The following is a 14,042-nucleotide window of genomic DNA, read 5'->3' as shown; positions in this document are numbered from 1 at the left end:
ATAGACAGGCAGTCTCTCTTTTATGCCATTTCGATATAACGATATAATATAAAAGTTATAAATTAACTTTTTAAAATAATGAACATATTTTAAAAATTTTTAAATTAAAAATATTTTAAAATTTAAAAAAATTTTCACTTCTCATCAAGGAGTATTGAAACAAATCTCCATAGCAGGTAAGGTTTTGCTTGTTTATGACAATGTGCCTGGCCATCCAGTTAACATTGAAGATCTGAATGACAATATACAAGTTGTTTTCGTACCAACAAATGAGCACTCTCTGTTATGACCAATGGAACTGCGACATTCAAAGCCTATTATCTACAGTGTGACTTGTGACAATTGATAGCTGACACAAACAGGAGGGACAGGCTAATAGTTTGGGAGTTATTCTTGAGGGGATTTTATATCAAGAAGGATATAGGCAACATTACAACATCGTGGGAGAGCCACTCTGGTTACAATGAATGGTATGTAGTGGAATACATATGGCTATAATGCATTCATGATTTTCAAGAAACTGCCATTGTCCCCAAAATTTAGTTACAGATTGTGGAATTGTCAAAGGAGACTGACATTGATGAAGTGGACGTCGTAAGTGATGTGATGGATATGCAAGAATTGCATGATGTTAAGTTGACCTAATGAGAATCGGATTGGGTTAGAGCCAAGAGAGAATAAGAGCACACAAAAATGGAAATGAAGAAATGCAGCCTACAACACTAATAACACAGCAAGAAGCAAGAAGCTTTGTTTGTTTAAGGGGGAGGCATTCTTAGTATTAGTATTAATAGTGGCAAATGATGCAAGAAAGTAAGCATAGTACAGCCAAAATAATAAAAAAATAAAATAAATAAATAAAAATACCAATACACAAAAAATTCCCATTTAACCTTATCCATGCCCTTCATTAGTTCGTCTAGTTCTTCCAGAAATTTATTTAAACTATCCACTTCCACACGTCTATTCTGCAACCATCCTTCCTCAATTTAAATTTATGCCCCCTCATATACATAGTTGTGCAAGAGGAAAAATCCCATCAGCATTGAGTTTGCTAAAGCCATTCAAATCTTTAAACACCTCAATCAGATCACCTCACAAGTACCTAGACTCCAGAAGCTACAATATGCAGAACTGAAGCCTTGCTTGGAAAGAGCACCCCTTTGTTCCCCTTGCTAATCTTGTCCTTCTCTGTACCTGTTCCAGCAGCTTTACATCCTTCCTAAAATGAGGCCTCCAGACCTCTATGCAGTACTCAACATATGGCCTGACTTTTGCCTTAGGAGCGAAAGTGCATAGCACGCGTTCCTTGAGTGGACCAGGGTTCAAGCCCGTGACTACTAAATACAATAAATATTTGTACTGACGATTTATTGTAAACTCTACTGACTTGGTTGTCGTGCTGGAGTATAAACAGAAAATTAACTTAACAATGGGATAATCACCTCACTAACCCTGCTATCAAAATTTCTGTATATCATTGACAAAACCCAATGAGCTATCCTGGCAGCCTGTCTGCACTGCTCAGACAACTTCATATATGGTTGCACAATTATCCTGGTCTTTTTCGTTATCCACTTCCCTAAGTGTAGTACCACACATTTGGTACGTTAATCTGGAATTACTGCTACCCTATGTGGTATTTTGCATTTGTCAATGTTTAACTTCAATTACCATTTCTCAGCCCATCTGCCAAATTTTTCTAAATCTTTTTGCAGCAGCATACCTTCATTGCTGTCATTAACCCCTGCCAACCTTTGTATTATGAGGTATATTAGACATTAAGCCTAATATAACCTCATATATATCATTAATAAATACTATTATTAAATTAATAAGAGGAGTTTACCTCAATATAGTACGTGGAACACTTCCGTATGATACCCTCCAGAAATTAAAACGGAAAAAACGAAAAAATCGACAACTTACCGGTACATTAAAGTAAAATATAAATAATTAAAGTAAAATATAAATAATTAAATAATCAATTTAACACAATTCAAAATCAATTCAAAACCATTAAAATTCAAATTAACGCAATTAAAAGAATCTAACGAAAATATTCAAAACGATTTTCCTTCCTGAAGCTGACAATGCTTTTCGACCGACTGTCGTGATCACAGGAATGAAAATTACCGAATCAGGCTAAACCTGCAACTTAAATAGTGATTATGTGTCTTCGCGCATGCGCGTAAAGGTCCACGCATCGGAGATCAAATATGGCCGCCGAACATTAACAGAATTCTCGTGTAATTTAATTTCAACGGTTTCTGCAATTAATAGTCGTGTATAATTACGTTGAACGTTAAGTATTTTGGCCTCGTTAAATAAAAAAGTATGTTTTTCGTTAATGGCATGAAAGGCTAATTCTGACGCTGCTGAACGAGAAGCACGAACAGAGGCTTCGTGTTGATTTACACGGATATTAAGAGAAAACCGCGTGGAACCCTGATAAGACGAGTCGCAATCACCGCAAGAAATGTTGTATACTAGATCATTAATTTGTGTTGCGAACGCCGAAAGAACCGAGCGATTGTTCAGTATAGTGTGTAACTTCCGTATAGGCCTAGCTATAATTTTAAATTCGGTATCTTTAAAGAATCTGTTAAGCTGTTTGTGCCACTGTTCAACATATGGGACAGAAATAAAGTATTTTTTGATATTACTATTGTTGATTGGTGCAGTATTTTGTATCCTATCCTTAGCTTGTACCCTAATTCGATTTATTGTGTTAATGGGATAACCCCTGTTCAAGAATCTGCTAGTTAATATTTGTATTTCTGAGTCTAAAGCAGAATCTGTCGTTGAATATTTATAGGCATTTAGAAATTGATTAAAGATAATCGATCTTTTGTAGGTGAACGGGTGGTAGCTATTATAATGTAGAAGCATACCGGTGTTTGTGGGTTTTCAATAGATGCTAAATTGTATTTTGTTCGAGTCCCGGGTAAGCGTGAAATTTAGAAAGTTTAATGACTTAGTATCCGTATCTTCCCTTTCCAGTGTAAATTTGAGTCTAGAATGAATATTGTTAAACGAATGTAAAATATCTTGGATAGTACTACTATCGGTAATAACTAGAACATCGTCTAAATACCTCCCATAGTATGTGATACGGGGACGAAAAGGTGTCAAATGTATCTGCTCAATCGTTGAGAGATAGATCTCTGACATTAAGCCACTCAGGCTCAAACCCATTGGTAATCCAAAAATTTGTTTGTACACCTTGTCTCGAAAGGTGATGTAGTTAGCCTCAACTAATAGTTTAATTAAGTGAAAAATCTCCTTTATAGGCAGCTTCGTATAATTAATCGGTGTCGAGTTTTTATTTAACATATCCCAAATAATATCTAATGTGTATTCAACGTTTACATTCGTATATAATGATGTAACATCTAATGAGAATAAATTGTCATTGTCGCCGAGTCTACAGTCTTTAAGATTATTAAATAATGTATCGTAATTCTTAATCCCAAATTGTATAACCTGTCTAAAAGGTTTTATAATGTTATATACATGTGTGGCTAAGGCTGAAAATGCCGAGTTCCTGTAGGAAACAATAGGTCGAATCGGAAATCCAGGTTTGTGTAATTTTACCTGACCAAAAAGTGCAGGAATATTGTATGTTCTGGACTTCAATTCCTTCAACTGAACCATAGTAATGTAGTCGTTTTTACGATATGTGGTTAACGTTTTATTGTATTGATTTACCAAATTGGTAAACAGTGTCGGGTCCACTTCACAATAAGTGGAGCTATCAGATACAACTGAATCTAACTTATTAATATAATCATGTTTATCTAGTATTACCACTGTATCTCCTTTATCTGCCCTCTGTATAATAATGTCCTTATTTTCTCGAAGTTCTCGTAAAGCTGAACTGTCATGTGTATTCAATTTAGGAAGTCGTGTTTCTTTTATGTTATTCACTACTTGGTTAACTTGTTGAATAAATACATCTTTTTGTGGAACACTACGAAGTCCAAATTCAAAATCAATTACGCATTGTTTTTTTGGCAGCTTTCGAGGTGGTAAATTATAATTTAATCCTTTGGATAAAAGTGAAATCTGGTCCTGCGATAGTGTACACGAGGAAAGATTTGTAACCTGTTGATATGTCGGTTCGTTGGATACTGGGTGAGGGGGTGTTCGTGAACTAGCCGACATATTCTGTGGTAGTGCGTTATGTGTCTGTGGGGGGGATGTCACCCAACTCGTGTGAACTTGGTCGCAAGCTCGCGACAATGTGTTAGAATTCGCATGAACGTGTCTTGAACTATTCGATAATGTTTGCAACTTATTAACGTGTCTGTTTTTTATTTCTGAGGCTTGTGCTTCCCGTCGCAAATCTATGGAGGTCTTCAATACAGACCAATCGTTCGGATGTAGATAATTTTTTAATTTATCGCGAAGCTTCCTAACCTGGGAAAGGTATTTTTGTTTATCCGAATATCGAGATTTTAAGGCAAGCTTAACAATATTACGTGATGTCGCCAGTGATAGTTGTTTTATGCCTGAAATTTTTTGATTTAAATTTACCCTGGCAAACTTCGGAACGATGTTGTTTTGAAGGCAATATTTTAGGAAAGAAATATGGTAACTTTGGGCCGAGTACCTTAGTGTAGATTTAATGTAATTTTGTACCAAGCCATTCAAAAAATCTCCCATAATTGTGTGTATCGATTGTATACTACTGGAGAGACAGGAAGTGAATGAAATAGTCAATAAGAGTTTGAAAATTAATTAGATAGTATGAATCAGAGCTGTAATACTCAATATGTTCTACGTTGATAATAATATTAGTAAATTAATAAGAGGAGTTTACCTCAATATAGTACGTGGAACACTTCCGTATGATACCCTCCAGAAATTAAAACGGAAAAAACGAAAAAATCGACAACTTACCGGTACATTAAAGTAAAATATAAATAATTAAAGTAAAATCATTATATACGAATGTAAACGTTGAATACACATTAGATATTATTTGGGATATGTTAAATAAAAACTCGACACCGATTAATTATACGAAGCTGCCTATAAAGGAGATTTTTCACTTAATTAAACTATTAGTTGAGGCTAACTACATCACCTTTCGAGACAAGGTGTACAAACAAATTTTTGGATTACCAATGGGTTTGAGCCTGAGTGGCTTAATGTCAGAGATCTATCTCTCAACGATTGAGCAGATACATTTGACACCTTTTCGTCCCCGTATCACATACTATGGGAGGTATTTAGACGATGTTCTAGTTATTACCGATAGTAGTACTATCCAAGATATTTTACATTCGTTTAACAATATTCATTCTAGACTCAAATTTACACTGGAAAGGGAAGATACGGATACTAAGTCATTAAACTTTCTAAATTTCACGCTTACCCGGGACTCGAACAAAATACAATTTAGCATCTATCGAAAACCCACAAACACCGGTATGCTTCTACATTATAATAGCTACCACCCGTTCACCTACAAAAGATCGATTATCTTTAATCAATTTCTAAATGCCTATAAATATTCAACGACGGATTCTGCTTTAGACTCAGAAATACAAATATTAACTAGCAGATTCTTGAACAGGGGTTATCCCATTAACACAATAAATCGAATTAGGGTACAAGCTAAGGATAGGATACAAAATACTGCACCAATCAACAATAGTAATATCAAAAAATACTTTATTTCTGTCCCATATGTTGAACAGTGGCACAAACAGCTTAACAGATTCTTTAAAGATACCGAATTTAAAATTATAGCTAGGCCTATACGGAAGTTACACACTATACTGAACAATCGCTCGGTTCTTTCGGCGTTCGCAACACAAATTAATGATCTAGTATACAACATTTCTTGCGGTGATTGCGACTCGTCTTATCAGGGTTCCACGCGGTTTTCTCTTAATATCCGTGTAAATCAACACGAAGCCTCTGTTCGTGCTTCTCGTTCAGCAGCGTCAGAATTAGCCTTTCATGCCATTAACGAAAAACATACTTTTTTATTTAACGAGGCCAAAATACTTAACGTTCAACGTAATTATACACGACTATTAATTGCAGAAACCGTTGAAATTAAATTACACGAGAATTCTGTTAATGTTCGGCGGCCATATTTGATCTCCGATGCGTGGACCTTTACGCGCATGCGCGAAGACACATAATCACTATTTAAGTTGCAGGTTTAGCCTGATTCGGTAATTTTCATTCCTGTGATCACGACAGTCGGTCGAAAAGCATTGTCAGCTTCAGGAAGGAAAATCGTTTTGAATATTTTCGTTAGATTCTTTTAATTGCGTTAATTTGAATTTTAATGGTTTTGAATTGATTTTGAATTGTGTTAAATTGATTATTTAATTATTTATATTTTACTTTAATTATTTATATTTTACTTTAATGTACCGGTAAGTTGTCGATTTTTTCGTTTTTTCCGTTTTAATTTCTGGAGGGTATCATACGGAAGTGTTCCACGTACTATATTGAGGTAAACTCCTCTTATTAATTTACGAATATTATTATCAACGTAGAACATATTGAGTATTACAGCTCTGATTCATACTATCTCATTAATAAATACAGAAAACAAGCACATTATAGCCTTAGTTGCTAATGCGCCAATAAAATCCAACCAACCAACAGAAAACAAAATGGGCCCAGCACCAAACCCTGTGTGACTCCACTAATAACATTACTCCACAAAGAGCAGTGGCCATTGATATCCATTGTCTGTCTTCTCCCACTTAACCATCCCTTTATTTATAGCAGTAACTTTCCCTTAATGTCACACTGCCCTAATTTGTATAGCAGTCTTTTATGTGCAACAGCATCAAAAACTTTCCTGAAATTTGAATACTGTATATGATATCAAAATATATTTTTTGCCTCCAGCATAGTATCCAATCAAATTGGTCGGACAAGTTTTCTCCTTAACATACCCATTTTGTGTCTGAAGTATAAATGTAGTTTTGTGTAGATGATTTTGCATTACTTTTTTAACCAGACACTCTATTATTTTCCTTGGAACAAAATTTAAACTATCAGGTCTGTAATTACTTGTGTCACCCTTTGATCACCCCTTTATGAATTGGGGGATATTTGCACATCTCCATTCTATGGGGAATCTCCCATGAATTTAAGGATGCTCTCATAATTATGGCTAAGGATTTGCTTAACTTCTTTGCTGCTCTCTTAATATAATTGGATAGATCCCATCCACCCCAGGCATCTTTATTCATGTTTATCTTCAACCATTTTTCTTCCACTTTCCTCTCATTTTGCTCTCTGTAACAGTTTGATAAACTTCTGGCAGCTCACTCCTAAAAAATTATTCATGTGTGAATGTAGATGCAAAATACTTATTCAGCCTTTCAGTACCCTGAGCAGGATCATCAACAGTTAAACCATTGATATCAGTGATTGCAGTAAACCAGTCTGATTCAAACCCCTTCCTCCTACTGTTAACATAAGTAAAGAGTCTTTACTGCTCTTCTTTGTATTGTTTGCCAGAGACTTCTCATTATCTGCCTTGGCTTTCCTAACCTCTTTTGTGACTTGATTGCAGACTAGTTTATATCTGCCATACTCTTCTGTGTCACTTAACTTATATGCATCTGATATACATTTAGGTCTAAGCCTTGAGCAGTATTTCTTAGTTGGTATGAAAAACCTAGGTGCTTCTAAGATTATTTCCCTGAATGTTTCCTATTTAGAACTTGTTGGTAACAATATTAGTTTGTCCCACTGTATAGAATTTAAAAACTGTCTGAGACCAGTGTAGTCGTCTTTATGAAAGCAAAAACCCTTCTATTTATCAATTGTCACGTCTTTAAGTAAATCCCACATCAATACACTGTGATCACTGCCACCTAGTGGTTCTTTTATCTGCAGATTCTTAATGCATGAAGAATCACTGCTAATAATCAGATCAAGGGTATTGCTCTCTTGTTGCCTCTCTAACATGATGCTGTATAAAACATTCATCCAATAAATTCACAAAAATCTTGCTAGTCTGTGAATGACCAAACCACAAGAACAGTCAATATCTGGAAATTTAAAATCCTCCATTATGAGGCACTCTGATTTATTGTCCCATTCTATTTATCTGTACAGTTGTTTATTGTACTTATCAGAGTCATTAGGCCTATAACACACTCCTACTCTCATTTTAGCTTTCCCAGTGCTACGTCACACAAAACTGACTCAACATTAAACTCAACAACCAATGCAACTGGATGTACTGCTTTACATTTTATGTGCTTCTTAACTAAGATCATAACCTCATTCCCTCTCTATCCTTTCTATACACATTGTACTCCCCATATTCAAATTTTGCATCCCTTATATCTGAGTGATAGATCTCTGATATCCCCCACAATGTCTGCATTTGATGACTTGACCTGCTCTTCAAATTCATCAAATTTATTTACTATGCTCCCAGCACTGGTGTTCATGCAAGTATATATGCACATGTTCTTACTCTTAGTTACCCTAACACATATATTTCCTTGTTCCATGGTAACCCACAGGAGGCCTTGAAATCACTGGTTCATTGCTGTCTTGGCTGCTGCATGTTCCAATATAAGCTGTGCAAGAATCATTTTCACTTCTTCCTGTGGCTGTTGTTAATCTTTTAGTCTGTGTATACCGTAAGCTAACAGTTTTACGACTCACCTAAAACTGGCTAATAGCAACAGCAAATATTCTTGAACTCTTTCTGTTTAAGCATATCCCATCCTCATAGAAATAGTCTCTCCTGTTAACAAGCACAGATTACGCTGAAAAAAAATTCTACCTCAAGAGCCTTGCACAGTTCTCAAGGGCCAAATTGATTGACAAGGTACTCATTGAAGATGACCAAAACATGGAACAGGGCAATGAGTACATGATGAGAACCTTGTTCTCAATGTGTATTTATTTACTGTGCAGTGGAGAATTGACTGACCTTTTATTTGCTGTACTGGTAACTTGATGTGTTATCGAAAGAAGCAGCAGCAAAATTCTGTCAACTCCAACTCTTGTCTTTTTAAAGTGTGAATAATTTGGCATGTCATGATTACTACACAGCTACAGCTGTGGGTAGAGAAGTGATTTCACTTTGTTCCATAGTCATCCCCACCTATATTGGGCAACTAATTCTATTGCGGCAAATTTTTTTGGCTATACCTCGCGTGTGTGAACCGATTTGCATGATGTGCAGATGCAAAAACATGGGAAAAGGTCATTCTCCCTCCACTTGAGATTGGCTAATTACAACCCCAATTGAAAAGCCTAAAAAATTCCTCAGTCACAGACAGAAATCAAACCTAGACCTCTCCAAATGAGTGTAGGCAGCAGTATAACATGCTGACTGAGCTACCACGTTGGATGATGGTGCCTCCTTAGCCAGGAGCAGTAGTGCATAGCACACACTTCTTGATTAGACTGAGGTTCGAGCCCGTGACCACCAAATATGGAGGATGCGGAAAGGTCAGGGAATGACCACTGCTTATCCCAGGAGCAATATGGCCTTGGTTGCTAATGCTCCTAAAACCCAATAACAACAACGTTGGACAATACGACTAATACAATATGTGTATATATTTTTATTACTCTCCTGGTTTAATATTGATTTATATAATTTTTGATTTTAATGAGTATCTAGTGTAAATTAAACTGGGGAATCCAAAAATGCAACTATTGGAATGCATCCTTACCTTTATGAAATATAAATGTAGATATACATAAATAGACATCTGATTGATATTGTTTTTATATATGTTGCTGTTCATGGCAACACATGCCCCATTGTAACTTGGGGGGGGGGGGTTGGAAGGGGAGCAAAAAAAACTTGACTAGTTTCTTGACCAGGTATATATTAGAGTATCAAATATATTCCTAAAATGCACTGATGTTAATATAATAATTATACCAGTTATTAGTCTGGAATACATAACTACACTCCCATTTCACTAACATAAATTCAGTTAATTCAAGTTTTTTTTTCATTTGGTTTAAATAACATGAGCATTTTTTTACCAACAAAGTTGACATGGTATTCCGTGCCAGTATTTTAGGCCAAGTCATTTTCCCTTCAACTTGGATTTCAGCAAAGTCTCTGACTCAGTCCCAAATGAGAGGCTCCTGGAACATCTTGTAATCACAGAGGAAAAATCCTTAGATGAATTGCAGGATGGCTGCAGATCAGGAGGCAGCATGCTGTGATTAGTGATTATTCTTCAAATTGGGCTAATGTAAGAACATGGGTCACCAAGGATTGGTTCTGGGACCACTCTTTTTTATTTTCTTAAATGATATCAACGAAGGGATAGAGATATGATGTAAAAATTTTCAGATGATATCAAGATTGGCAGAATAGTTAATAATCAGAGCCAAGCAGAGCTGCTTCAGGACAATTAGGCTTCAGTTGATAATCTGCAAAGTGGCAACTATCTTTTAATGTAGCAAAATGCAAGGTCAGCTGCACTTGGGGAATAGTAACCTCAAAGAAACTTATACACTTGGTAGGATTGAACTAAAAACAATAGTGGAGGAAGGGGATTTTTGAATTATGATATAGTCAGACACGAAGTTCTCAAAGTAGTGTAGATAGGCAGTAAGAAAGACCCGTGGTGTCCTACAATAATTTATTCATGTATTTGCTTGTTTAGATATATTTCCTTCCTTCTCCCTCCCCATTGGTACAGCAAAAGCCTCAGGCTTCCTTGCATCATATGGCTAATACTAACAATTTCAATTTTTCTGGCCTGCTTATGTGATGAAGTTGTTTGGTTCCTGAAAATTTTCTTCCTGTAATGCGTGTCAGTATTCACTTTTCAGCTGGTACAAGCTGAAAAGTGAATACTGACACAGAATAATGCAAGAAAACCATGAGTATGGTTTTCTTGCATTATTCTGTGCGGTGTTTTTGTGTCCACAGGTGGAATCAGTCACAAAACCTTACCAGGGAAAATTTGCAGCAGCCTCGGAGGTCTGAATGTAATACTGAAAATCACACCAGCTTCTGGCCCACCAGGTATCCCTGGTAAGTTTTATGGCCAGTCTGCCTCAGATTGTGTTTTATTTTTTGCTGTATTCTGTGCCACTATGCTTCCCAAGTGAGTAATTTGACTTCTTTCATCATGTAGTGTTGTTGTTTTCATTTCTTTTAATTGCTTGGTAGCAGTTAGCAGCAATCTTCATATGTGATAAAAAAAAAAGTATTTAATTTTTTAATCATTAGCATTAGTAGAGGCATGATGCAAGAAAGCAAGCTTATATAGCAAAAAAAAAAAACACCACCCATTTCACCCATCCATTCACTCCAAGTGTTTGTCTTGAACTTATTTAAGTTGTTGACCTCCTCTACAATAGATCGAAGTTTGTTCCAACTATCAACCACCTACTGGCTAAAGATGAATTTCCACACATTTATCCTACATCTGTCTTTCCTCGATTTGAATTTATGTCCCCTCAGGTGAGTAATCTGAGCAAGAGGTAGAATCCCATTAGCATTGAGCATGCTCAAACCATTAAAGGCCTTATACACCTCAGTTAGATCACCTCACAGGTGCCTAGTCTCCAGAAGCTGCAATTTGCAGAACTTAAGCCTTTCTTGGTAACACCAACTCTTTGTTCCACTCACCAATATCTTTGTCCTTCTCTGTACTCGTTCCAACAGCTCTACATCTTTCCTAAAATGAGGCCTCCAGACCTGTATACAGTTAGGCCTTGCATAACGCGAGTTCGATTAATGCATTTTTCAGTTACCGCTATTCGAAAAAATTATACAAATTTTTACTTTACATAATGCAAATTTCCAGTCAACGCTCTTTTTTATGTGATGGTTGAAAAAGATTCGAATCGCACGCTGACGACTAATAAACAAGCATTTGCCCGCTACCTGCCTCAGTGTGTTCCATCAACCATTAGAAGCAGACGTGTTACTTGTTTGTCTCCTGCTAATAAAGTCACGTGAAGACGCATTTAAAAATTCTAATTTTCTACCCCTATTAATTATGGATTAGAGAAAGAGAGAAAACCAACATGATTGCAATAAAAAAAAAAACTAAAAGTTATTACTTTAGCTGAAAACCTTGAAGTTATTAAAAAAAACATGAAGGTGGTGCAAACCACTTTCATGTTTATCGTAAATCATAAGAGATCTAGGATACGGCGAATCTACGGTAGGAACTATTTTGAGCCATAAGGACGAATATAAAGAGAAAGGTAAAGTTTCATTAACTTCTTTTGTTTTACAAAATACCAGAAACAGAACTCCAATAATCATTGAAATGGAAAGGCTTTTATCAATTTGGATAGAAGATTGTAATCAAAAAAGAATTCCATTATCTAAGGACAATATTCAGAGCAAAGCTATTAACATGTTTACTAAGCTCAAAGAAACAAAATATCAAGGGGAGACTGAAACATTTGTTTCTAGTTCAGGGTGGTTTGAACGTTTCAAAAATCAAGTGGACTGCATAAAGTTAAAGTAACAGGGGAAGCTGCTAGTGCTTATGAAGATGCTGAAGCCAAATTTCCTGCAGAATTGCAAAAAATCATTCAGGATGGCGAATACAATGATCGGCAAATATTTAATGTAGATGAAACAGGCCTATTTTGGAAACAAATACCAACTAAAACTTATTTGGCTGCAAATGAAGCATCACAACCTGGGTATAAAGTCTCAAAAGATCAACTAATGCTTTTATTAAGAGGGAACACTGAATGTGATTTTAAATTGAAACCTATGCTTGTGTACCATACACAAAATCCTAGGGCTTTGCGTTCAAATAAAAAAGCATGGATGACCAACGTCCTATTTGAAGACTGGTTTACATCTTATTTCTGTCCAACAGTTGAAGCCTGTCGCAAAAATATAATCTTACTTTTAATACTCTGTTGCTTCTTGGTTCATTTTATAAAAAAAGGGGGTGAGAAATACTGTCCTAAAGCTTTATTTATATCTTTATATACTTTTATTTATTTTTTTAACCAAGACTGTACATTTTGTAATGCCCTAGTAATCTGTGTTTTGTGATATTTCTAGTTTATTAGTATGAAAGTAAGTTTCTAATAACAGTAGTATTTGTCATCTCTTTGCATTCTTATATTTGACAAAAACTTAATGATAGCACTATTCTAGCACTTCATATTTCAGCACAAATAGATTCTAACCATCCCCTTCACATTTTCATATATTTTATTTCTTTTACTGCAAATTATTTATTTTTTAATAGCCAGCTGACATAATCACTATTTTCTCTAGTATCCACACAACTATGGCTTGAGCTATATGTCTTAACTCCATGATTTACAGATGAAAGAGCAGTGTTTTCCCTAACAACTATGGTCGTCTGATCACTTGGAAGACCAGTAACTTACAAAATCCAGTGCAGATAAAAGTTTTTAGCTCCATTCAGTCACTCTGGTGAAAAGAATTTGTATTTGTATTTTGGTTTTTGAAAGATCATCACACTAAAAAATTATTAGTCTGCTAACCTGTTTCACTCTCCCCCCCACTGCTATCTCTCTTTTAATTTGTATTTTCTTAGATGAATTAATTTTATCAATATTCTGAAATTTATAATTATCAACACAGTTTATATACCTTTTATTTATAGGTTGGACTTCAATGGATTTTATTCTAAGAAAACTTCCAAGAAAGAAGGGGATTTTGTTGAAGTTTCTAGTGGATAGTATACAGCAATTTTATTATTCCTCTCTTTATCTTGTTTACAATGAATGTGATATATACCAAATACGATGTAAATATTTTATTAATCCATCAGAAGAACTTTCTGCCTGAAGTACTACTAGTCTTCCCTGTTATGATTTCTATCATTCCAGTTATGTTAGAATATTTCAATAAATTGAGAATGAAAGTCACATTCACAAGGATAGAAGTAAATAAGGAATGGATCTGAAAATTTTATAACAGAATTTAGTTGATACAAAAAATCTAATTCATTTCCACTTCCAGCATAGTAAACTGTGTGTGTGTGTGTGTGTGTGTGTGTGTGTGTGTGTGTGTGTGTGTGTGTGTGTGTGTGTGTGTGTGTGTAAAC

General features: G+C 35.4%; 1 protein-coding gene across 1 annotated transcript in view; it reads left to right on the top strand.

The window, feature by feature from the left end:
* LOC150076326 (gamma-tubulin complex component 2-like) overlaps positions 1-13,692 on the top strand; it is a 210,126-nt gene extending 196,434 nt beyond the window's left edge. Inside the window, 1 exon segment of the mRNA XM_090388143.1 lies at positions 13,599-13,692. Within this exon segment, the coding sequence (XP_090244269.1) occupies positions 13,599-13,674 (76 nt within the window). The 3' untranslated portion in view covers positions 13,675-13,692.
* Positions 13,693-14,042: the final 350 nt, after the last annotated feature.

This window comes from Mastigoproctus giganteus, chromosome 13 (assembly GCF_048544385.1).
Source record: "Mastigoproctus giganteus isolate SK-2022 chromosome 13, ASM4854438v1, whole genome shotgun sequence".
In the NCBI taxonomy this organism is placed as follows: Eukaryota; Metazoa; Arthropoda; class Arachnida; order Uropygi; family Thelyphonidae; genus Mastigoproctus; species Mastigoproctus giganteus.
Note: the sequence above shows the minus strand (reverse complement) of the source record. Positions and strands in the feature narration are given on the sequence as shown.